Here is a 24,264-nt window from a genome sequence, read left to right as displayed (position 1 = left end):
CTCCCCAAGGTTCTTTTCCTTCCTATGGTTGGTGGGTACACAAGCATGTTCACTCTGAAAGATTATTAAGCTGTGAGCTTACAACCTGGGGATGCATATGGGTATATGAGACTTATTCTTCAAAAAGTTTATTTGATGAAAAAATTTTAGGAGTTCCTGTCGTGGTGCAGCAGAAACGGATACGACTAGCAACCATGAGGTTGCAGGTTCGATCCCTGGCCTTGCTCAGTGGGTTAAGGATCCAGCGTTGCTGTGAGCTGTGGTGTAGGTCGAAGACGAGGCTCAGATCTGGCATGGCTGTGGCTGTGGCGTGGGCTGGCGGCTACATCTCCCGTTAGACTCCTAACCTGGGAAGCTCCATATGCCGTGGGTGCGGCCCTAAAAAGACAAAAAAAGATAATATAAATAAATAAATAAATAAAAATGAAAAATAAATGTAAGTGGATCTCCCGTATTTTTACTTACTAAATCTGGCAGCCCTACCTGAGAAGAGATATTATGCCTCTCCCACCCTATTTGAGATTTTCTGCCCTAATCTATAGAGAGCGCAGCAGAAAGAGTGCAGTAGTGAGTGGTAGGGGATGTTATAATCAGATTTGCATTCTAAGCAAGAGTATAAAAGGTCTCATCTGGAGTTCCCGTGGTGGCACAGTGGATAACGAATCTGACTGGGAACACTGAGGTTGCAGGTTTGATCCCTGTCCTTGCTCAGTGGGTTAAGGATCCGGCGTTGCTGTGAGCTGTGGTTTGGGTCGCAGCTGTGGCTCGGATCCCATGTTGCTGTGGCTCTGGCGGAGGCGAGTGGCTACAGCTCCAATTGGACCCCTAGCCTGGGAACATCCATATGCCACGGGAGCAGCCCTAGAAAAGATAAAAAATTTAAAAATAATAAATAATAAAAATAACATAAAATGTCTCATCTGCACACAAGCCAGAACTGATGTCATCAGCGTCCTGTTTTCCCACAGATGATACACGGAGACCTCACTGGAACCTTTGGTTCCCGTTTGGAATAAGCACCTGAAGCTGGGAGCCCAGACCTTGCCGGCCACATGTATCCCTGAGGAGTGTCGTGTTGTGATTTACAATATGAAATATTAATTTGACCTCCATCCTGATTCTGGCCTAGAGGTCCTGAAACCTTTGGAATTTCAGAAGTGATCAAGAAAAAAGATGGGGGGGGGTGTCTTTGCTTATGTTAATGAAGTGAGAACCAGCCCTGTGATGTGAGGGATGAAAATTCCAATCCCACCTACTCAGACCCTCCTGGGAAAACAGAGGTGGGAATTTGAATCAATTACACTAATCAACGATTTCATCAATCATGCCTGTGTCATGAAGCCTCTGTAAAAACCCAAAAAAGGACAGGGTTTGGAGAGCTTCTGGGCTGGTGACTACGGGGACCCAGGGGACAGTGCCGGGCTCAGAAAGGCCAAGGAAGCTCTGTGCCCTTTCCCCCTACTGTGCCCCTGGACTCCCTCCCTCCCTCCAAGCTGGCTCTTCCTGAATTATGCTCTTTTATAATGAGCTTATCATCTGCAAAGTAAAACATTTCTTTGCGTTCTATGAGCCACTCCTGCAAATTAACTGAACCCAATGAGGAATCTTTGGCATCCCCAATCTATGGCCACTCAGTCAAAGTGCAGGTGACAATCTGGACTCCGTAAGTGGCACCTGAACTGGGAGACTCGAGGGACAGTCTTGTAGGACACAGGCTTTCACACTGGGACCTCAAACTGTCTCCTGGCATCTGTGGGTCAAAGTTTAGCTGAGTTGCAGGACACGCAGCTGGTGGTCTATGAATTTCTTGGTGCTCTGAGAACCATCCCCAAGGAAGCACATTGGAACCGCCACTCGAATCATTTTGGGAACATGGTTCTGAGTATCAAAGGCAGGGGAATAAAGGGAGCAGGCAGTTTGACCCTGCCATTTCTTTCTTTCCTACTGAATCTCAATCATCATCATCTTTTCTTCTTCATGATGTTTATTGGATTAACCAAGAACTGCATGGTAGGAAAATTCACAAGATTTTCCTCTGGTCTTCAGTCTCACTCAGGAGTTCCCTAGAAAGAAGGGGAAAACATGTATGCTGGGACCTGAGACTTGACGCTCCAAACCCAGGGGGTCTAAAGAGGAAATCCACAGAACAAGAGACATTATTTTGAAAAGATCCTTCCGGGTCTCAGTCACTTTGTACAAAGAACTCAAAAACACAGAATGGGAAAAAAACGAGGTTTATTCTCCTCTCCTCCTTGTTAGCATTCTGTGTTTCCATCTCTGAGAACCTGGGGTTAGGACTGGGCTCCACGTCTCCCACCACCCAGCTCTCAGCGGTAGAACAGGAGCACAGCAGCCTCAGTTATCTCCTGGCTGGAGCTGTAAGCAACGTGTCTTCCATATCCGTTCCAGTCAAAGGCGGAGAAATCCCCACACTGCACAGGATTGCCCTCTGGGAAGAATCCTCCTCCACCAATGCAGTGCTGGGAGCAGAGAGAAGAGACATAGAGAGGGGTGTGCTGGGGACACCACTGAGACTTAGTGGGACAATTGCAGGTATCTGTGGTTGTGGTCCTAATTGGCTTTGCCCCAATCCCAGGTAAAACTTCTCCCTCCAGTGGACGCTGAGGTCATGCTCTTTCCTGAAATCCTTTCTACCTTTTTTATAGTTCTTCTCCGTCCCCTCAGCCCCTCTTTGGCTCAATCAGTCCCCCAGCTGCTCTTCTTCACGGCTCTGTCCACACCTCACTCTCCCGATTATGGCTCCTCACCTCCCATGACATACCAGCATGATCATATGGCGTCAGTCTCCTCCTCAGTCTCTGCTTGAAAACCCATATCCAAAGCCACCTGGAGATCTCCACCTAGATGGCTCTAGATCTAAAACGCCATTGAGCAAAACCCAATGAATTCTCTCTCTTGCTGCCCCTGAACTTAGTCCTCTTCTTGTCACCCATCCTAATGGATACCACAGCGTTGGGGGTATAGTGGTGAGCATAGCTGCCTTCCACCATCATGGATAGAACTAAGTCACCCAAAACGAAAACCTGAAGTCTCTTCAGTCTCCCTCACTTTCCATGCCCCATATTCGTTAGCGCCTCAAGAACTGTAGACTCCATTGCCTGTGTATCCACCCTTGCTCATCCAACCTTATCAAGAAGATGCTGCCTTGGAGTTCCCATCATGGCTCAGCGGAAACAAGTCTGGCTGGCATCCATGAGGACGCAGGTACGATCCCTGGCCTCACTCGGTGGGTTGGGTATCCGAGCTGTGGTATAGGTCACAGATGTGGCTTGGCTCCAGCATTGCTGTGGCTGTGGTGTAGGCCAGCAGCTACAGCTCTGATTCAGCCCCTAGCCTGAGAACCTCCATGGGTGCAACCCTAAAGCAAAAGAAGAAGAAGAAGGATGTTGGAGAATACGTTCATGACCTCAACATGTAGAAATATTTTGTAAACCGAGCATTCAAGTACTAATCATATGTGAGGATATAGATATTGGACTTCACTGGCAATAATCATGTCCAGTGCTCACAAGATAAAAACTTTCAGTTATAAAATAACTCCTAACAGTATGGTACTGGTATCAAGACAGACAGACAGAGACAGACAAGTGGAACAGAATTGTGAACCCAGTAATTAACCCTGACACCTATGGTCAATTAATCTTTGCATAGGAGGCAGGAGAATAAAATGGGAAGAAGAAAGTCTATTCAGCAAGCATTGCTGGACAGCTGCATGCAAAACAATGAAACTAGAACACACCCTCACGCCATGCACAAAAATAATCTCAAAATGGCCGAAAGACTGAAATATAAGACAAGACACCATCAAACTCCTGGAAGAGAACACAGGAAAAACATTCTCTGACATTAACCTCATGAATATTTCCTCAGGTCAGTCTCCCAAGGCAACAGAAATAAGAGCAAAAATAAACCAATGGCACCCAATCAAACCTACAAGCTTTTGCACAGCAAAGGAAACCAAAAAGAAAACAAAAAGACAACTTACAGAATGGGAGAAAATAGTTTCAAATGATGCAATGGACGAGGGCTTAATCTCTAGGATATACAAGCAACTTATACAACTCAACAGCAAAAAAGCCAACCGCCCAATGGAAAAATGGGCAAAAGACCTGAACAGACTGTTCTCCAAGGAAGATACACAGATGGCCAGCAAACACGTGAAAAAATGCTCTACATCGCTGATTATAAGAGAAATGCAAATCAAAACTACCATGAGGTACCACCTCACACCAGTCAGAATGGCCATCTTTAATAAGCCCACAAATAACAAGTGCTTGAGGGGCTGTAGAGAAAAGGGAATCCTCCTGCACCGTCGGTGGGAATGTAAGCTGGTACAGCCACTATGGAGAACAGTATGGAGCTACCTTAGAAATCTATACATAGAACTACCATATGACCCAGCAATCCCACTCTTGGGCATATATTAGGACAAAACTTTCCTTAAAAAAGACACATGTACCCGCATGTTCATTGCAGAACTATTCACAATAGCCAAAACATGGAAACAACCCAAATGTCCATCAACAGACGATTGGATTAGGAAGATGTGGTATATATATAGACACAATGGAATACTACTCAGCCATTAAAAAAGAATGACACAACACCATTTGCAGCACCATGGATGGAACTAGAGACTCTCATACTGAGTGAAATAAGTCAGAAAGAGAAAGACAAATACCATATGATATCACTTATAACTGGAATCTAATATACAGCACAAATGAACGTTTCCACGGAAAAGAAAATAATAGACTTGGAGAATAGACTTGTGGCTGCCCGGTGGGGAGACAGGGAGGGAGTGGGAGGCTTCAGGAGCTTGGGGTTAATGGATGCAAACTATTGCTCTTGGAATGGATTTACAGTGAGATCCCCTGCTGTGTAGCACTGAGAACTATGTCTAGATACTTACGTCACAACACAACAATAGGAGGAAAAAGTATGAATACGTGTATGTGTAAATTGGCCCCATGCTGTACAGCAGAAAAAATAAATAAATAAAGACATGAGGGGAAAAAAAAAACCCTTCTCTCATACAAAATAAAATAAAACAAAACAAAACAAAACAAAATGAGTCCTGGGGGAGTTCCCGTTGTGGCACAGCAGAAACGAATCTGACTAGGAACCATGAGGTGGTGGGTTCGATCCCTGGCCTCGCTCAGTGGGTTAAGGATCCTGCCTAGCTGTGAGCTGTGGTGTAGGTTGCAGAAATGGCCCGAATCCCACATTGCTGTGGCTGTGGCTGTGGCATATGCCAGCAGCTATAGCTCCGATTCGACTCCCAGCCTGGGAACCTCCATAGGCCACAGGTGCCACCCTAAAAAGCAAACAAAATAAAATAAAAATAAAAATAAATAAAATAAGTCCTGGGGATGAAATGGCGACTATAGTTAAGAATACTGTATTGTATGTGATAAAAGTTACTAAGAGAATAGATCTTCAAAGTTCTTATCACAAGAAAACATTATTTGTGGCAATGTGTGGTGGTGGATGGTGACTGGCTCTACTATGCTGATCATGTCACGATTTATAAATACATAGAATCATTATGTTACACCCCGGAACTCATACACTGATACATGTCAATCATATCTCAATTTTTAAAAGAATGATAACAATTGAAAAATTATGTCTACAAAGTACCATCGAAAGAGTCAAAAGACGTAGTTCCCATCGTGGCTCAGTGGCTAACGAGTCCGACTAGGAACCATGAAGTTTCGGGTTCGATCTCTGGCCTTGCTCAGTAGGTTAAGGATCCAGTGTTGCGGTGAGCTGTGCTGTAGGTCACAGACGTGACTCGGATCTGGTGTAGCTGTGGCTCTGCCAAAGGCCGGCAGCTACAGCTCCAATTAGACCCCTAGCCTGGGAACCTCCATATGCCGCAGGTGTGGCCCTAGAAAAGGCAAAAAACAAGTGACAAAAAAAAAAAAAAAAGAGTAAAAAGGCAAGCCACGGAGAAACACATCAACACACCCCCTGCAGGTGAACACACACACACAAATGCACAAATCATGGGTCTTCCCAAACTCACATGTTCAGTGTTGCAGCCAGTGACTCTCATCCCAGCACACAGGGCGTTGGCTGCTCTCTCGTTATTAAACACCCTGAACTGGACAAATCCTGCCACAAATTCCGCTGGAAAAGAAGAGGCAGAGAAAGAGCCAAGGATTCGAAGGAGGAGCTAGAACCAGCTTCCCTTTGACTAGTTCAGGATGCCCTAAACCAACAGGGCAGGGAGCCCAGCACCTCTGCGGACAGTGGCTGCTACATCCTGGCCCTGAGCTTACATGGAAGAGAAATTCTCCTCTTCGGGGGCAAGAAGACCAAGGCTGGGGCTCACAAGAGGTCACTTGTCTGCCTAAGGCTTTCGGAGAACTTAGACTCCACTGAAAGATCAGCAAGCACAGTGCCCGAGGTCCAGCAGGAATAAACAATGATGGGATGGGCCATCCGCTCCTGCTGGCACACTTTGCATCCAGTTACCATGAGCTTTTATGTTCCCACCTACCATTCCTTGCTTTCTTATCCTCCCGCTAAAGACTTAAGTTCTGTGGCTTTATTTTGCTGAAAAATACGCCTTTTTAAAAATCATAGGTATCCGGGAGTTCCCGAGTGGTACAGCAGAAATGAATCCAACTAGGAACCATGAGGTTGTGGGTTCAATCCCTGGCCTTGCTCAATGGCTTAACTATCCGGCGTTGCCGGGAGCTGTTGTATAGGTCACAGATGCGGCTTGGATCCTGCGCTGCTGTGGCTGTGGTGCAGGCCAGCAACTGTAGCTCCGATTAGACCCCCACCCCTGGAATCTCCATATGTGGCAGGAGCGGCACCCCCCGAAAAAAAATACTAATAATAATAGGTATCCATCATAACTAATGTGAATTTTCCTCACCACTTTCGAATGTTCTCACCTGTCAACATTAGCCTAAATTTGCCTTAACTATTACAAGAGGTCTTACAGGCTTTTGGTTAAGAAGCCTGAGTTTAGAGCCTATAAAATGGAGAAGGTAGGAATTCTAACATCATAGTTTTCTCATGATAATTAAATGTCACTGAACCATGGCAAGTTCCTCTATAGGAGTTCCCGTCATGGCAGAGCGGAAACAAATCTGACTAGGAACCATGAGGTTGCAGGTTCTATCCCTGGCCTCACTCAGTGGGTTAACGATCCAGCGTTGCCCTGAGCTGTGGTATAGGTCTCAGACTCGGCTCAGATCCTGCATTGCTGTGGCTATGGTGTAGGCTGGCAGCTACAGCTCCAATTGGACCCATAGCCTGGAACCTCCATATCCTGCAGGTACGGCCCTAAAGAGAAAAAAAGAAAAAGAAAAAGTTCCTCTGTAAGAGCTTGGCACCTTGAACATGCTCGATAAGTGCTAGCAAGTATTAATTGTTGGTATTTACACTTGCTCCAAGAGTGCGGGAAAGGACTGATGACTGGGCTTGGGAAGCAGACACTCACTTTGTCCATAGGGTGAGTAATAAGACGCAGTTTTCTGAGCATCGCCATAGTCATAGACAACAGGAATGGCTGGGCCATTGTCAGTCCAACATTTCCCTATTCCGTATTTCACTGGGTATTTCTGCAAGGACCCAAAACAGAGGCTGTGTGAGGCCAGTAGAGAGGCTGCCACATGGGGAAGTCGGGGGTTTAGCGCCCTCAGTTCTCTTGTTATGTAGAAATCGGCCTGGATAACAGGGATTCCCTTCTCTCCACAGCCAGGTCCCTCACCAGCCTCCAGCCCCTTGTCCTCCTCCCTCGCTGCCCCCATTCCCTCTCCCACAGGGCTCTCCCCCTGCCTGGCCCATTATCCCTCTGAAAGAGGCAGCCCAGGTATCACAGTGACCCACAGGTAGGAGAAAGCCAAACACAGGCACCTGCTAGTGAAAAGGGACCCAGAGCAGACGGACTCCTTACCCCAAGACCTGGCTCTCCATTCACCAAAGGAAGAACCCCCCACCCACAGCCAGTGGCCCCATATACCTGGTAGAGTCCAAACAGATTATGTCCCAGGCTCTGGAAGAATCCAGTATTGGTGCGGTACCTCAGCAAGGAGCTGTTCCTCCACTGCTGCAGGGGAGACCGGTTGGGCACATGCCAGATGCCCAGGTCCCGGGCTTGGATGTCATAGTAGCCAGGGTTCTAGAGAGTGACATGCAATGAGCCTGACCAGCCCATGAAGCCCAACCAGCAGCAGACCCCACACTCAGCCCTCTGCTGAGTTGAGAGGTCTGGGCTCCAGGCGCACAGGTGGCCAGCAGCACTCAGACACCCCCTTCCACTAGGTGGCAGTGCCTCACCACCCAGCAGACTGCCTGGGAGGAGGTTGTGATTCAAGACATGGAATGCTGGAGCTCCCATCGTGGCTCAGTGGTTAATGAATCTGAGGTTGCGGGGTCGATCCCTGGCCTCGCTCAGTGTGTTAAGGATCTGGCATTGCCTCGAGCTGTGCTGTAGGTTGCAGATGCGGCTCAGATCCCGCACTGCTGTGGCTGTGGCATAGGCTGGTGGCTACAGCTCTGATTAGACCCCTAACCTGAGAACCTCTCTATGCGGGTGCGGCCCTACAAAAGACAAAAGACAAAAAAAAAAAAAAAGACATGGAATCCTCTCTTTCTCCCTCCCCAGCCCTACCGCCACACCCCCACCCTCCACCCTCCCTTCCACACCCTGGGGTCCAGCCACACACAGCAACTACCCTTTCCTAGCTGGGTGGTCAGGGCCACCAACCTTGTAGTCATCGCTGGTGGCCGCCTCTGCAGACCCAAAGGTGTTGTAATTGGCCCAGTTGCCATCTCCCTCGGGGTAGTCGGCCCTGCTGCCCTGCTGACTAGACCAGCGGTCACCCAACGTGCATTTCCCAGCCATGAGATTCTCGTGCACACTGGCCACCAGGGTCCAGCCACCACCCCCAGACGTCATGTCACAGAAGGTCTGGTAGACGACACCATTCTCAGTGCGGAGGAAATACAGGCCATCTGCAGAGGGAACCAGCCCACAGGCCCCTGTCTGAGACCACAGGGTTCTTCTCAAGACCCCCACCCAGAAAGACCCTCGGAATCAAGAATGCGTTCAGGAGTTCCCATCGTGGCACAGCAGAAATGAATCTGACTAGGAACCATGAGGTTGCAGGTTCCATCCATGGCCTCACTCAGTGGGTTAAGGATCCGACATTGCCATGAGCTGTGGTATAGGTCACAGACTACAATTACAACTACAACTCGGAACTGGCGTTGCTGTGGCTGTGGTGTAGGCTGGCAGCTACAGCTCCAATCCAACCCCTAGCCTGGGAACCTCCTTATGCCACAGGTGTGGCCCGAAAAAGCCAAAAATAGAAAAAAAAGAAAAGAAAGAAAGGCCCTAAAAAGCTAAAAAGAAAAGAAAAGAAAAGAAAAAGAAAGGAAGCAAGAAAGAAAAGAATGGATTCAGAAGGCTCCACACAATCCATTTGCTGGAGGACAATTCGCTTCACATCATCTATGAGCAGGGACATGCCTGCCTTTGCTCCCTGCTATCTTTTCAAAGCCTTTATAGAGCAAACATCCTAGAAGACAGAGATGGTAACTCCCTCTGAACAGCGCCTCCTTCTCTGGCCAGGAGAGGCCAGAAATCAGCACCCAACCACATCAGGATGTGGCCTCTACAAGTCAGAGTAAATGGCAGGCACGGTCACTGCCTGTTAGATAACATTCAGGTTCCCTAAGCCCAGAGATCCTCTCCTGGACCCATGTGCAGTGGGCCGGCCAAAAACAAAAAAAAATAAATAAAATGAAAACGAAAATAAAAAGGCTTGCCCAACCTTTTCCAGCCCCATCTGTCAGCCTGCTTGGCAAACCCACTGCATCTTCAGATGTCTCCTGGCCCTACTCACATCACCCTGTTGGGACTGGGATCGGGGAGACAGCACAGGGAAAAGCTGATACTCTGACTACTGCTGTGGCTGTGAATAACACATTCTCTGTCTCCACCTCAGGAGGCTCGTCTTTTCTGCCAGCATCTATGAAACTGCGGCAGGCTAACACTTTAGCTGAAAAAGAGGGAAATAGCTTAGACTCATCACAGCTCTGCCCACCAGCCTAAGAGTCACCTGGATCACTGCATTCTCCCTGTGTTCAGAAAATCATGTCTGCTGTGCCAGAGGCAGGGGGGCCCCAAAAGCCTCAGTATTCCCACTGGACAGCTCCTTGGCTGGAAGCTGGACTCAGAGCAGACACGCAATTCGGGCACATTCCTCTTGATCTCCATGACTGGGATCTCCTTTAGATTAAAAATAATAATAATAATTTAAAAAGCCAAAAGGGGATGTGCTGGACTAGTTTATTACTCACCACCTGCTCTATGGCAACTTTCTTTGATTTCCTTGCAGCTCCGAGGCAGGAAAGACAGAAAAGGGGCACACGATTCGTTCTCCGGGAACCATTCCACAGACTGGGTCGCTGCTAGAGGATGTGGAGATAATTCTCATTAAGAGTCTGATGCCACCGAACCACCCTTCCTGGTCATGGGCTCCCAGCCTCTGCCCACTTCATTTGCTCATCACTGTGCTGTGAGGCCCCAGAGGTCAGGGTCCTCTCTGCTAAGACCAGCTGGCACACATCTAGTACAGACGCAACACTCAAATTCTTCTGCTCAACTAAAACGAAAACTGGGGAGTTCCCGTAGTGGCACAGTGGAAATGAATCTGACTAGCAACCATGAGGTTGCAGGTTCGATCCCTGGCCTCGCTCAGTGGGTTAAGGTTCTGGTGTTGCCGTGAGCTGTGGTGTAGGTTGCAGACACGGCTCGGAACCCTCGTTGCTGTGGCTGTGGTGTAGGCCAGTGGCTACAGCTCCGATTAGACCCCTAGCCTGGGAACCTCCATATGCCGCAGGTGTGGCCCTAAAAAGCAAAATAAATAAATAAGAGAACACAGAAAATTGTAACAAATTCTGAGGGGCTAGGAGAGAAGTTTAAAAATAAAAATAAGTAAAATTTAGAAATGAAAACTATGGACTTCCCTTGTTGCACAGCGGGTTAAGGATCCAACGATGTCACTACCGTTGCATATGTTCAACCCCTGGCCCAGGAACCTCCACATGGGGAGCATGAGGCCAAAAAAATGTCACTGTGCCTATTCTGAGGGGTAGAATTGTGAGAATGGGGATCAGTCAAGGTTGTTCCCTGGACACAGCCCTCACCACCCAGCCCCCTCTAGGATCTCTAGGCCAGAGCCATAGGAGTAGGAGTATCTAGAAGGAAACTGCCTTTTTTATTTTTTTAATATTTATTTATTTGTTTATTTATTTTGTCTTTTTGCCTTTTCTAGGGCTGCTCCCGTGACATATGGAGGTTCCCAGGCTAGGGATCAAATCGGAGCTGCAGCCACCGGCCTACACCAGAGCCACAGCAACGCGGGATCCGAGGCACGTCTGCAACCTACACCACAGCTCACGGCAACACCAGATCCTTAACCCACTGAGCGAGGCCAGGGATCGAACCCGCAACCTCATGGTCCCTAGTCGGATTCGTTAACCACTGCGCCATGACGGGAACTCCGGGAACAGTCTTTTTAGAAAAAAATAAAATAGAGTTAATTAATAATATTGTGTTAGTCTCTAGAGTATAGCCAAGTAATTTGGAGATATACATATAGATATTCTTTTTCAGATTCTTTTCAATTATAAGTTTTTACACAATTTTGAGTATAGTTCCCTGTGCTACACAGGAGGTCCTTGTTGTTTGACTATTTTATATACAGTAGCATGTGCATATTAATTCCAAACTCCTAATTTCTCTCTCTCCTCCCCTAGCTCACCCAGAAGGGGGCAGTCTTTACCATGCCGCCCCTGAGCCTCCTCTGTCATACAGCCCTGACCACCAGCTCCTTCAGGGAATCCCCAGGCCAAGGCCATAGGAGAAGGAGTAGCAACAACGGAACAGACTTTACCATGGCTCCCCAGAGCCAGCCAGCCAACCTAACGCACAGAGTGGAGCCCCAGGGTGTGGCTTAACTAACACCCTACCTTCTTCAGACCAGACCCACGGAGAAGCCAGCAATCAGCACCCAGGACACATCAGGTTGGCTGCAAGGTTGGCCTCTGTGCATCTCCATGACTTCCCCTCTGTGTTAGGACTTCAGCCTGCAGCCCAGCTTCTAGTCCCTCTGCTCCTCTGCACACCTCAGGGCAGCTGAAGAAACTGCTGCTCCTCAGAGACTTACCTGCACTCTGCCCTCTGGTGGCCACAGAGAGGAACAGCAGGAGGCAGAATCGGGCCCCAAAACTCCTCTAAGGGGAAAAAGAGATGCCTAAGGTTACTGGCTGGACCATCCTTTCTTTTCCTCCCATCCTTTCTCCCTGAACTTTCTGAGTAAGTGTTAGGGGCTACATGGGGGCTCATTGTTAAAATGGCTCTTTATGCTGACCCATGAGACTGACCACCTTGCTCAGGGGACATCCTGTTTTCGCCACTGGTGCCTCCTTTTCCAAGACTATGAGACTCTTTCCCCCCTTTCACTGTGGGACACCACACACCTCCAGCTTTCTCAAGATTATGAGACCAGGAGTTCCCGTCGTGGCGCAGTGGTTAACAAATCCGACTAGGAACCATGAGGTTGCGGGTTCGGTCCCTGCCCTTGCTCAGTGGGTTGACGATCTGGTGTTGCCGGGAGCTGTGGCATAGGTTGCAGATGCAGCTCGGATCCCACGTTGCTGTGGCTCTGGCGTAGGCCGGAGGCTACAGCTCCGATTTGACCCCTAGCCTGGGAACCTCCATATGCCGAGGGAGCAACCCAAGAAATAGCAAAAAAGACCAAAAAAAAAGGATTATGAGACCACCCTACCGTGAGACACCTCTGACTTCCCATGACTGTGTGACCACCAGAGTCCAGCTGCAGGCGAAAGATAAACTAAACTCCCCACGCTTCAGGGAATCCAATTTCCCATCCTGGGAGATTAAGAAGGCCCCGAGAGAAGGGTGGGGGGCGGGGCGCTGGCTCTTCTCAAGGGTCAGTCACCCTCTCCTTTTCCCTCTAATAAATTTTCTTCTCTTTGCCTGAACACACTCTTTTTCTCCGCACTCACCTTACACTAAGAAAACCTCAAATGGAAAGGTTATGGGCTTCTAGCCGTTGGGGAACCTCCTCGAATAGCCCCCACCCCTATCCAGCCCTACAAATACTTCACTGGCCATGGGCTCCTTTCTCCTTAAATCCCTCCCCATCCCTGAGACCAAGACCAGACCTGAGCTGGCATCTTGCCTCCCCACACGCAGACCATCTCTCAGACTCAGAAACACCTTCCTCACAGCACAGAGAGCTCCCTCCTTTCCTTCCTCACAGATGCCAGGAGCTGAGAACTCCCTGCCAGGTGGAGGCTCAGGGCTACTGTCTGCAGTAGAGTCCTGATGGGGGGCAAGTGTTGAGCTTTTATGGGGAGAGCAAGCATGCAGGCCCTGCCCGGCCCTGCCCACTGCAGGCTGCAGGCCCTGCCCTCCGGGCCTCCTCCCCTTGAAGGTCCCAGGGCATCAGCCTCTGGCAACAAGAAGAAATGTGTGACTGGCTGGAGAACCAGGAAGCAGTGCTTTTGGTCACACAAGTGACAGCCACCACCTGAGGAGGGGGAACCCTGTTCAGGGCACACATAGCGAGCGTGATGTAACAACCTGTCGGGATGGATGGGTGCTTACAGTTCTTCCCTGAAGCTTGTCCTGCTCCCAAGTCAGATGCCCAGTGCCTCACAGACCTCTGCCAAGACAGCCTCCTTCAAGTCTCTCCTGAAACTTCTCCACGTGCCTTCCCTGACACTGTCACTCCCAGACAAAGCTGGTGCTGTACACTGTCCAAACCCAAATTATGACATGTCTCACCCTGTCGTTTCATTCCTTTATCTACATTTTGGTTAGAAATGATTGAATAGGGGAGTTCCCCTCGTGGCGCAACAGAAACGAATCCGACTAGGAAACATGGGGTTGCAGGTTCGATTCCCGGCCTTTCTCAGTGGGTTAAGGATCTGGCATGGCCATGAGCTGTGGTGTAGGTCACAGATGCGGCTCAGATTCTGCGTTACTGTGGCTGTGGCACAGCCCAGAAGCTGTAGCTCTGATTTGACCCCTAGCCTGGGAACCTCTACATGCCACAGATGTGGCCCTAAAAAGCAATATAAATAAATAAATATTAAAAATCATTGCACTTCTCACTTAAAAAAAAAAAAAAAAAAAAAAGAAGAGTTCTCGTCATGGCTCTGTGTCTACCGAATCCGACTGGGAACCATGACATTGCAGGTTCAATCCCTGGCCTTGCTCAGTGGGTTAAGGATTCCGCATTGCTGTGGCTGTGGTGTAGGCAGGCGGCTACAGATCTCATTCGACCCTTAGCTTGGGAACCTCCATATGCTGTGGGAGCAGCCCAAGAAAATGGCAGAGATGAAAGAAAGAAAGAAAGAAAGAAAGAAAGAAAGAAAGAAAGAAAGAAAGAAAGAAAGAAAGAAAGAAAGAAAGGAAGGAAGAAGGAAGGAAGGAAGGAAGGAAGGAAGGAAGGAAGGAAGGAAGGAAGGAAGAAAAGAAAGAAAGAAAGGAAGAAATTATTGAATAGGGAATTCCTGTTTTGACTCAGGGGGATAAGAACCATGCATTGTCTCTGTAGGGATGGGGGTTCCATCTCTGGCCTCGCTCAGTGGGTTAAGAGTAGGGCATTACCATAAGCTGTAGCATAGGCCCCAGATGCAGCTCCAATCTGACTCCTAGCCTGGAAACTTCCATATGCCACTGGTGCGGCCATAAATGGGAAGAAGTAATAATAATTGAACACTTACACAACACTGCAAAAATAAATATATTACAAACACACACATATAGCTTTGACCAAGTTTCCCTTATTGATAGTATTTTACCCCATGTATTATGCATGCCATTTCTCTATATGCACACACAAACACACGCAAATGTTTTTTTCTGAACAAACTGAGGGTTACATATATGAAGGCCCTTTCCCTTAGAGGACTGTGTATTTGCCTAGTAGGGATATTCTCATATGTAACTGATACCGGAAAGATGATACCAGAATCTGGATTCTTGTTCACGGCAGTCAAGGAATGAACTCCGAGAACACACAGGCAGCAAGCAAGCAAAGTCTTTACTAAAGGCAAGCAGATAGTTCCCAGGGCTGCTGGGAGCAGGGAGAAGAGGCCCCTTCTTTATTGTCCTATGGGGGTTTTTATTCCTTAAGCATGGGAAGGGGCACCAACGTGGGGTCCGGAAAGATGTCGTTTTCTCCCACTGGCCTTGCTCAATTACCTATATCGGTCCTTGTCCAGTAGGGATTTGGGGGTTGGAAATGTCCCATGTAAGTTTTATGGTTTCTTTGTCCTTTTCTTTCCTTAGATTAAATCACCATTTCTCTCATTTCTTTTCATCAGTTGAGGAGTGGGCTAGAGATTCACATTTCCTATAGTAAACAAATGCTGTGGGGAATTCGCATTTCCTGTAATAAAACAAGGCCTGTGGAGGTGTTACTCCCTGAAGCCCTTAAGCCACAAAGGTTAATCAATATCCACATCAAAGAATGCATCGATGCCCATGTTCCTACGCTGACTCCCTGAGTTAATATTCTGCCTCATAACCATAATGCAGTTTGGTTTAGTGTACCTGGTACTTTCCCAGGGTTCACCAGCCCAGGAGTTCTACAGTTTTAGCTGAACTTTGTCTGGCCTTCATCCCCTCCCATTAGAGGAGAATGCCTATCCCCATTGAAGCCCATAATCCCCAGGAGAGGGTCTACATGTGCTAACACACAAAATTTCTCCATCCCACACACACACCCCCAGCCCCACGCCTTTCAGCGCTGTCCACTGCCCAGGCTCTGGCTGACCACTGAACCTACGATTCCTCACGCCCATCACTCACCTCTGCTGCTGGGTCCGCTCTCGGGAACCAGAGGCTGATGTTCAGGCCACTGCTTCCTCTCACTTCTGAGCCTCCAGCCACACATCTGTTTGTTGTCCAAGGTGCAGGAGCCACTCACCGTGTTCAGTGCTGGAGAAAGAAGGTGAGTCCCACACTTATAAACCACTACACAACCCAAGAATGTTAATGGTATTAATAACGGACACTTACACCTGTGCTCCTGCACTTCACCACTGTCTGAATTATGTTGGAAGGTGGGAGAGGGAGGGAGAGAGAGGGAGGGAAGGGTAGAGAGAGGACTGAGCTGTCTGCCGTGCATCTCTGCTGTGTGGTACATCTGTAGAAGAAAATGTCCCAATAAAATGTAGAAAGGAGAGACCCCAGCCATGATGACTAAGCAAAGTCTAGCCAACTGCCCCAACCAGTCTTCCCCCCATGCATCTGCTTCTGTAAATTTGTTTCCGCATCTATTACCTTGCCTGACGTCACTCCAGTCCAACTAGCCAAGCTTGGATCCTGAAGACATAGCCCATAAAAGCCTTGTGAAACCCTTCTTCCAGGCTCAGACTCTGGAGAGCGATCTCCTCTGAGCCCAGCAGCATAATAAACCTGAGTTCTCCAACTCTCCGTGTGCTCGCTTGGTTTCTCGCTGGGTAAAAGAGTTGATCCACTGCAGCCACAGAGCTGCAGAAGCTGGTACACTACAGCCACAGAGCTGATACGCTGCAGCGCAGGGCTGCTGGGTATCTGTCGTAACACAACCTTGAGCCAATGACCACTAATAGCACTTCATCAGGATATATCTCAGGTAATCATTTGTATCTCAGGACTCAATCATTCAGTGGTTGAGTCTCCTGCTTTTGGAGACACGTGGACGATTCTGCCTCTCCTCTGGGATGGTAAACAGGGCCTTGTGACGTGTTCTAGACTAGAAACAGAATCAGAAAGGGTCACTTTCTGCCTGGAGCCTTTACCAAGCAGCACACAAGTCAACATTGTCCCTTTTCCACCTTCAGGAAATAACTAAAATATGGAGTTCCCGTTGTGGCTCAGAGGTTAACAAACCTGACTGGTATCCATGAGGAGGTGGGTTTGATCCCTAGTCCAGGTCATTGGATTAAGGATCTGGCATTACCTTGAGCTTCAGGGTAGGTCAGAGACTCAGCTCAGATCTGGCATTGAGGTGGCCACAGCATAGGCTGGTAGCTGCAGCTCCAATTGGACCCCTAGCCTGGGAACTTCCATGTGCCATGGGTGTGTCCCTAAAAAGATTTACAAAAAAAAAAAAAGGAAGTAGCTAAAATAAGAGGCACTGGCTTCGTGGTATGTTATAGCTGATGAAGAAACCAATCTTGGGGGTTAGAAAGATGGTGTTCCATGTTCTGTTGTGGAGAGAATATTAAATGCATCACCTGTGGTGTCTCAGGAAGTATGTCCTCTGCCTACCTCACTGCAGCTTAAAGGGAAAACATCAGGGAAACAGCATCAGCCCCATGTGTCAGCTGCCTTGGTTCAATGTTACAAAGGACAGGACCTCAGGGAGGAAAGGGTGGTCTGTTCTGCAAGAAGGAATGAAAGGAATGACTGATTCTGGGTCTTCAGCAGCCAAATGGCATGGAAAATATTCCTTCATAAATAGTATTTGGAGTTCCTGTTGTGGCTCAGCAATAAGGAACCTGACTAGTATCCATGAGGATGAGGGTTCGATCCCTGGCCTTGCTCAGTAAGTTAAGGATCCAGCATTGCTGTGAGCTGTGGTGTAGGTCGCAGATGTGGCTCAGACCCTGCATTGCTGTGGCTGTGGCAAAGACGGCAGCTGCAGCTCTGACTCGACCCCTAGCCTGGGAAGCTCCACGTGCTGTGGGTGCAGCCCTAAAATGACAAAAGACAAAAAATAAATAACTAAATAAAGATCCAGCATTGCTATGAGTTGTGGTTTAGGAGGTGGATATATGGCCTGGATCCTGAGTTGCTGTGGCTGTGCTGTAGGCCGGAGTGTAGCTCCGATTTGACCCCTAGCCTGAAAACTGCAATATGCTGCAAGTATGGCCCTAAAACGGGGGCATCGGATCATGTTCAATCAGCATACACACACACACACACACACACACACACATACAAGCACATGCACACAAATACCACTCCCAAAATCTTTCACTCTGTGCACCTCAGACAAGAGCAAGCTTTCGGTGTCTCATGTGCAGCAGAGTAACTAGTGACACAGACCCAACCTGGCATTGGAGGAAACTAAGAAATATAGTTCCTACACAGTACATCAGGCTTCTAAAATTTGACTAGTAAAATTTGGGGGAATAAAACCATACATTTTTAGTGCCATCTGGATTGAGTAATCTTCCAGATTTCACTCTTTGAGCATCAACACACGGCTCGATCCCCCACTGAATATACTCTTTCTTACAGGAGGCTATTGCGAATAAGTGGCCAAAATGTATATTCAGTGACCTCTATAGTCACTGCTGCATAATGATGATTATATTATAGAGTCTATAATCAATCGAGCAGCCCCAAAACATGGGCATAGTGGGGAGGGGATGGGACCGCACTGTAGGTGTGGCCTGTGCTGACTTTCTGAAACACAGGGCTCTCAAGTGCCAAAATCCCAGTACTTGGGGTATAATGACACATTTTAGTGTCCTTCAAACATATGACACTGAATTTGAATATCTTAATATACACATGAAGGATCACTTTCCATTACAATTTCAAATTGAACAAAACGACACTCCTTTAAAATAAGAATGTCAGCATATCCATTTCTTGCTTAAAAGCTCATCCTGGTTTTACCCCAATAAGTGCCCTAGCATGTCAGAATTACAGACTCTCACTGGGTACTGGAGTACTGAAAGCTTGTTTTGTAATTGCAACCTCCTGATGGCAGACTCAGTTTTTAGGCCTGGGCATGGTCTATTCCTGCAGCTTTTTCTTTCTTTTTTTTTTTAATTCTTACTCTTAGACATCTGAGAAGTCTTTTCTTAGACCAGTTTCCCCAGGCCTACTAAGTAATTAATTTCCTTGACCTTCTCAAAGTAGAAAATGTTAGCTTAGCAAACCTGGGAGGCTACAAACGTTTTCCTAAGAATTGCTTTGCAAGACAAAAGTATATTTGAAAAGCAATGACAAAAGCTTTCCTCAAAATTGTGAAAACATATAGGCGGAAGTAGGTGATTCTGTGACTGGAAAAGGGAGGTAAATATTTTTTCTCAAAGAACTCATTGACTCCAGGTATGAATAATGTCAAAGCTTTTCATCATCAGAGGGGTTTATACTGAATCCAAGAGCCACAGATTTCCAATCTGAAAATCATAGCCCATGACAATTTCCAGTGGTTGGCATACCACATTAAAAATATAAGAACAGGGAGTTCCAGAGTTCCCGTCATGGCTCAACTGTAATGAATCTGACTAGTTTCCATGAGGACAAGGGTTTGATCCTTGGCCTCACTCAGTGGGTTAAGGATCTGGCGTTGCCGTGACCTGTGGTGTAGGTCAAAGATGTGGCTTGGATCTGGAGTTGCTAAGGTTGTGGTGTAGGCCAATAGCTATAGCTCCAATTTGACCCCTAGCCTGGGAACTTCCATATGCCGTGTATTCAGCCCAAAAAAGACCCAAAAAATTAATTAATTAATTAATTAAAAAAATAAAATAAAATAAAATGAAGTAACAGTGAGTTCCTTTATGGTCTAATGGTTAGGACGTAGCACATTCACTGTTGCAGCCCGATTTCAATTCCGGGTCTGCTGATAGAGATCTCACATCAAGCTGCTGCATGCTGTGGCATACACACACACACACAAACACACACACACACACACACATATTCTGACATATATATATGGCAGAATATTAACTCAGGTAGTCAGTGTAGGAGCATGGGCTTCCATGCATCCTTTGCTATGGCCATTTTTAACATTTGTGACTTAAGGGCTCCAGGGAGGCACATCCCCACAGGCCTTGTTTACCATAGGGAGTGTACCTACGCCCAGATGGACATTAATCCCTAATCCCCTCTGACTCAGTTTACATGAAGAAAAGGACAAAGAAACTATAAGACATTTATGGGACATTTCCACCCCTAAGACCCTATTGGACAAGGACGGATACTCTCCCAACTTTAAGGAATAAAAACTCCTATAGAGTAATAGAGAAAGGGGGCTTTCCTCCCCTTTCCCAGCATCCCTGGGAGCTATCTGCTTTCCTTTAATAAAGACTTTGCTTTCTTGCTGCCTGTGTTTTCGTGGAGTTCATTCTTTGACTGCCGTGAACAAGAACCTGGATTCCGGGATCATACACACACATGCACACACACACACATACACACACACATTTATGAATATATATGAATATGTATCATATATACACACACATTTATGAATATATATGAATATGTATCATATATATACACATTTATGAATATGAGGGTGATATATATATCCTCCTATATATATTTATTTATCACCACATGGAACGACATATATCCAAGCTAAAGAACTCTATTTACTCTGTGACTGTGTCCTTGTTGTTAAAATACTTTCATGTAAAATGATATTGATAACAGATGCTCAATTTTACCTTTTTAATCCTTAATTGGCAATTTCATAAATTTTATAACTTTATATTATTTGCCATGGATGTAAATGAAATTCACGGTAAGTTCTAGGTCTGTGATTCTGTGCCGAGCCTCATCTAGCCCTAAGAAAACCAAAGTCCAGGAGTCCTCTTGTGGAGCTGTGACTTAAGGATCCGGCATTGTCACTGCAGTGTCTTGGGTTGCTGCTGTGCAACAGGCTTGATCCCTGGACTGGGAACTTCTGCATGCCACAGGCACGGCCAAAACAGAAACAAAAAACCAGTTTTTCTCTCCATTGACCGATGGGCAGAGGCATCATTGGGCCTTCCTCCTAAAGGACTCAGCTGCAGCCCCCAGAAAGTTTTCAAAACAAGCAAAGGATCCTGACTTAGCAAGGAATGCTTCATTCCAAGAAGCTCATGGAAGGAGAGAGACATAGGGGAAAGCTCCTCCATACGTTGGAAGGAGAATTCAGGGCAGTTCAGGTTTGGTGATTAAGTCTCCCACCCCTTTCCCTTAGAAGTTTCGTGCCTACTGTGGAAGTATGTCTCCTTTCAATTATGTCCGTCTCTGCCTTATACATTTTAACGGTTTGGGGTTAATAGATGCAGACTATTGCCTTTGGAATGGATAAGCAATGAGATCCTGCTGTGCAGCACTGGAAACTATGTCTAGTCACTTATGATGGAGCATGGTTACTTGAGAAAAAGAATGTATACATGTATGTGTAATGGGTCACCATGCTGTACAGTAGAAAATTGAAAGAACACCGTTAAACTAGCTATAACGAAAAAATAAAATAAAAATCATTATATAAAAAGTAAAAAAAAAAAAAAAAAAAGTTTAACAGTCTGGGAGTTTCCATTGCAGCGAGGTAGAAATGAATCCGACTAGTAACCAAGAGGTTTCTGGTTTGATCCCTGGCCTTGCAGTTAAGGATCTGGCATTGCCATGAGCTGTGGTATAGAGTGCAGATGTGGCTCAGATCCGACATTGCTGTGGCTGTGTGTAGGCCGGCAGCTACAGCTCTGATTCAGCCCCTAGCTTCGGAACCTCCATATGCCACACCTTCCACCCTAAAAAAAGAGAAAAAAAATTCCAGGGATAGACAACACAGGACTGAGGCTCCAACTATTCACCACCCTTTGTATGTAATTTTTTTTCAGTCTCATGATTGCAGAATGGCTACTGTCTCTCCAATCTTCATTTCTATATCCCAAGGAGAAAGAAGAAAAAAGAATGGACAAAGTGCAATTAGACTTCCACTCACCAGCACTTCTTACATGGCAATCACTAGACACCAAGGAGGCTGAGAATTTGAATATTTTGCCACTGATATTAAAAGAAACGAGGGGGTAATGGGATTGAAATATAAGCCAAATCCACTACTAGAAACTGAGTTTTGTTATGTTTTTGTCAATTTGAAATGTTTTTAAAAAGCAAACTTGGAGTTCCCATTGTGGAAACAAATCCAACTAGTATCCATGAGGATGCAGGTTCGATACCTGGCCTCGCTCAGTGAGGTAAAGGATCTGGCGTTGCCATGACTTGGTATAGGTCACAAACGGGGCTCAGATCCCAAGTTGCTATGGCTGTGGGCCGGCAGCTATAGCTCTGATTCGACCCCTAGCCTAGGAACTTCCATATGCCACTGGTGTGGCCCTAAAAAGCAAAAAAAAAAAAAAAAAAAAAAAAATTTAATTTATTTTCAAATATGTACATTTACAAAAATAAAATAAAATAAAATAAAATAAAATAAAATTACATACATTTAGGAGTTCCCGTCATGGCTCAGTGGTTAATGAATCCGACTGGGAACCATGAGGTTCAGGCCTGGCCTCGCTCAGTGGGTTAAGGATCTGGCGTTGCAGTGAGCTGTGCTGTAGGTCAAAGGCAAGGCTTGGATCCCGCAATACCGTGACTGTGGTGTGGGCTCGAGGCTACAGCTCCAATTCAACCCCTAGCCTGGGAACCTCCATATGCCTCGGACGTGGTTCTAGAGATGACAAAAAAAAGTACATTTATTTGATTATCTACATTTCTTTGATTAGAACTGAAGTCTAACAATGATAACTTATTGGAATTTTGATCTTAGTTGTACTAAACCTAGAAAATAATTTAGAAACAATGGTTTGTTTGTTTGTTTGTTTTTGTCTTTTTGTATTTTTAGGGCCGCACCATGACACATGGAGGTTCCCAGGCTAGGGGTTGAACTGGAGCTGTAGCTGCCAGCCTACACCACAGCCACAGCAACTCAGGATCCGAGCCAGGTCTGCAACCTACACCACAGCTCACAGCAATGCCGGATCCTTAATCCACTGAGTGAGGCCGGGGATCAAACCCACATCCTCATGGATGCTAGTCAGGTTCCTTAACTGCTGAGCCACAAAGGGAACTCCTCAATGGTAATTTTTAAACATTTATTGTATCATGAAAGTTGGTTTCTCTTTCCATTTAATTTACTTACAATCCCTTTCCTTTTTACAATTTCAAGCTCATTATTTCCTTACCTGTCTAATTTCCCCATTAAATAGATCATCTCAAACAGGCGTCAACAAACTTTCCCTGAAAAGGGATAGATAGTAAATACTATATAGACTTTATGACTACATATTCTCTCTCTCTCTCTCTCTCTCTCTCTGTTTTTTGTTTTTGTTTTTGTTTTTGGCTGCACCCCATGGCATATGGAAGTTCCTGGGCCAGGGATCAATCCAAGCTGCAGCTTCAACCTAGGCCATAGCTGCAGCAACATCAGATACTTAACTCACTGCACCAGGCCGAGGAATACACCTGCACCTCCACAGAGACAACACCGGATCTTAACCCGCTGCGCCACAGCAGGAACACCTGCTGCATATTCTTGGTTTTTTGTTGGCTTGCTTACTTTTAACAATCTTTATATATGTAAAACCATGCTCAGCTCACTGGCCATACAAAACAGGCCTTGAGCCATCATTTGCCAACCCCTGATCTTGACGATAAGAATAAAACGTTAGTGTCATACCCCTCTGTGTTCAAACTCACCTGCCTCCTCCTTGAATTATCATATAACCTGACCTCAGTAAAATCTCAGTATAATTTTATGAAATCAATGAACCTGATCTCTGCTTGTAAGTGAATCTATTTTTCCTTTTGCATGTGGAACTTACTTCCCAGGCCAGGGATAGAACCTACAACGCAGCAGTGGCCCAAGCCACTGCATTGACAACCCCAGTCCTTAAACCACTGTGAGAATTTTACAATAAAATATAAGGAATCTCGAAAGAATATATTGCTTAACATCTCCAGGAGCAGAGTTCCCATCGTGGCTCAACAGTTAACGAATCCGACTAGGAACATGAGGTTGCAGGTTCGATCCCTGGCCTTGCTCAGCGGGCTAAGGATCCAGCATTGCCATGAGCTATGCTATAGGCCAGCAGATGCAGCTCCAATTCGTCCCCTAGCCTGGGAACCTTCACATGCCACAGGTAAAGCCCTAAAAATCCTGCCCTGGGGGTTTCCACATGCCACAGGTGTAGCCAAAAAAAAATATTATAAAAATAAACTTACATAAATAAAGTCAATGCTGTATTTGACCACACTGTAAATTATCATGGGATGTCAGTCCAAATTTCTAGATATTTCTCTAGTATCTAAATGTTTAACATCTAAATGTGTATCTAATGTTTAAAACGAAATGTTTAACAGGCCTGACTTCATAGAGCTGTTCTGTAACATAAAATAGTTGTAAAAACTAAAGTGATCACAACTGCATGAACCATAAGTAAAAATATATA

The 24,264-nt window shown here is 46.4% G+C and overlaps 1 protein-coding gene across 2 annotated transcripts; it reads right to left on the bottom strand.

The window, feature by feature from the left end:
* Positions 1-2,218: 2,218 nt before the first annotated feature.
* Positions 2,219-13,402, bottom strand: LOC110260309 (intelectin-2-like). 2 transcript variants are annotated; one of them, XM_021089551.2, is made up of 8 exons: positions 13,243-13,402; positions 12,222-12,288; positions 10,351-10,461; positions 8,753-9,000; positions 8,006-8,164; positions 7,484-7,604; positions 6,053-6,156; positions 2,219-2,480 (listed from the first exon to the last, which is right to left on the bottom strand). In XM_021089551.2, exons 1-8 carry the CDS (start codon positions 13,276-13,278, stop codon positions 2,328-2,330), a joined length of 999 nt encoding a protein of 332 aa, XP_020945210.2. In that variant the 5' UTR covers positions 13,279-13,402; the 3' UTR covers positions 2,219-2,327. The 2 variants fall into 2 exon arrangements, with proteins under 2 accessions (XP_020945210.2, XP_084877364.1); XM_085021238.1 differs by lacking the exon at positions 13,243-13,402 and adding an exon at positions 12,843-12,910.
* Positions 13,403-24,264: the final 10,862 nt, after the last annotated feature.

This window comes from Sus scrofa, chromosome 4, assembly GCF_054392235.1.
Source record: "Sus scrofa isolate SSC_HxYL_T2T_F1_AM1 chromosome 4, Sscrofa_HxYL_maternal_Yorkshire_Landrace_v2.0, whole genome shotgun sequence".
Classification (NCBI taxonomy): Eukaryota; Metazoa; Chordata; class Mammalia; order Artiodactyla; family Suidae; genus Sus; species Sus scrofa.
Note: the sequence above shows the minus strand (reverse complement) of the source record. Positions and strands in the feature narration are given on the sequence as shown.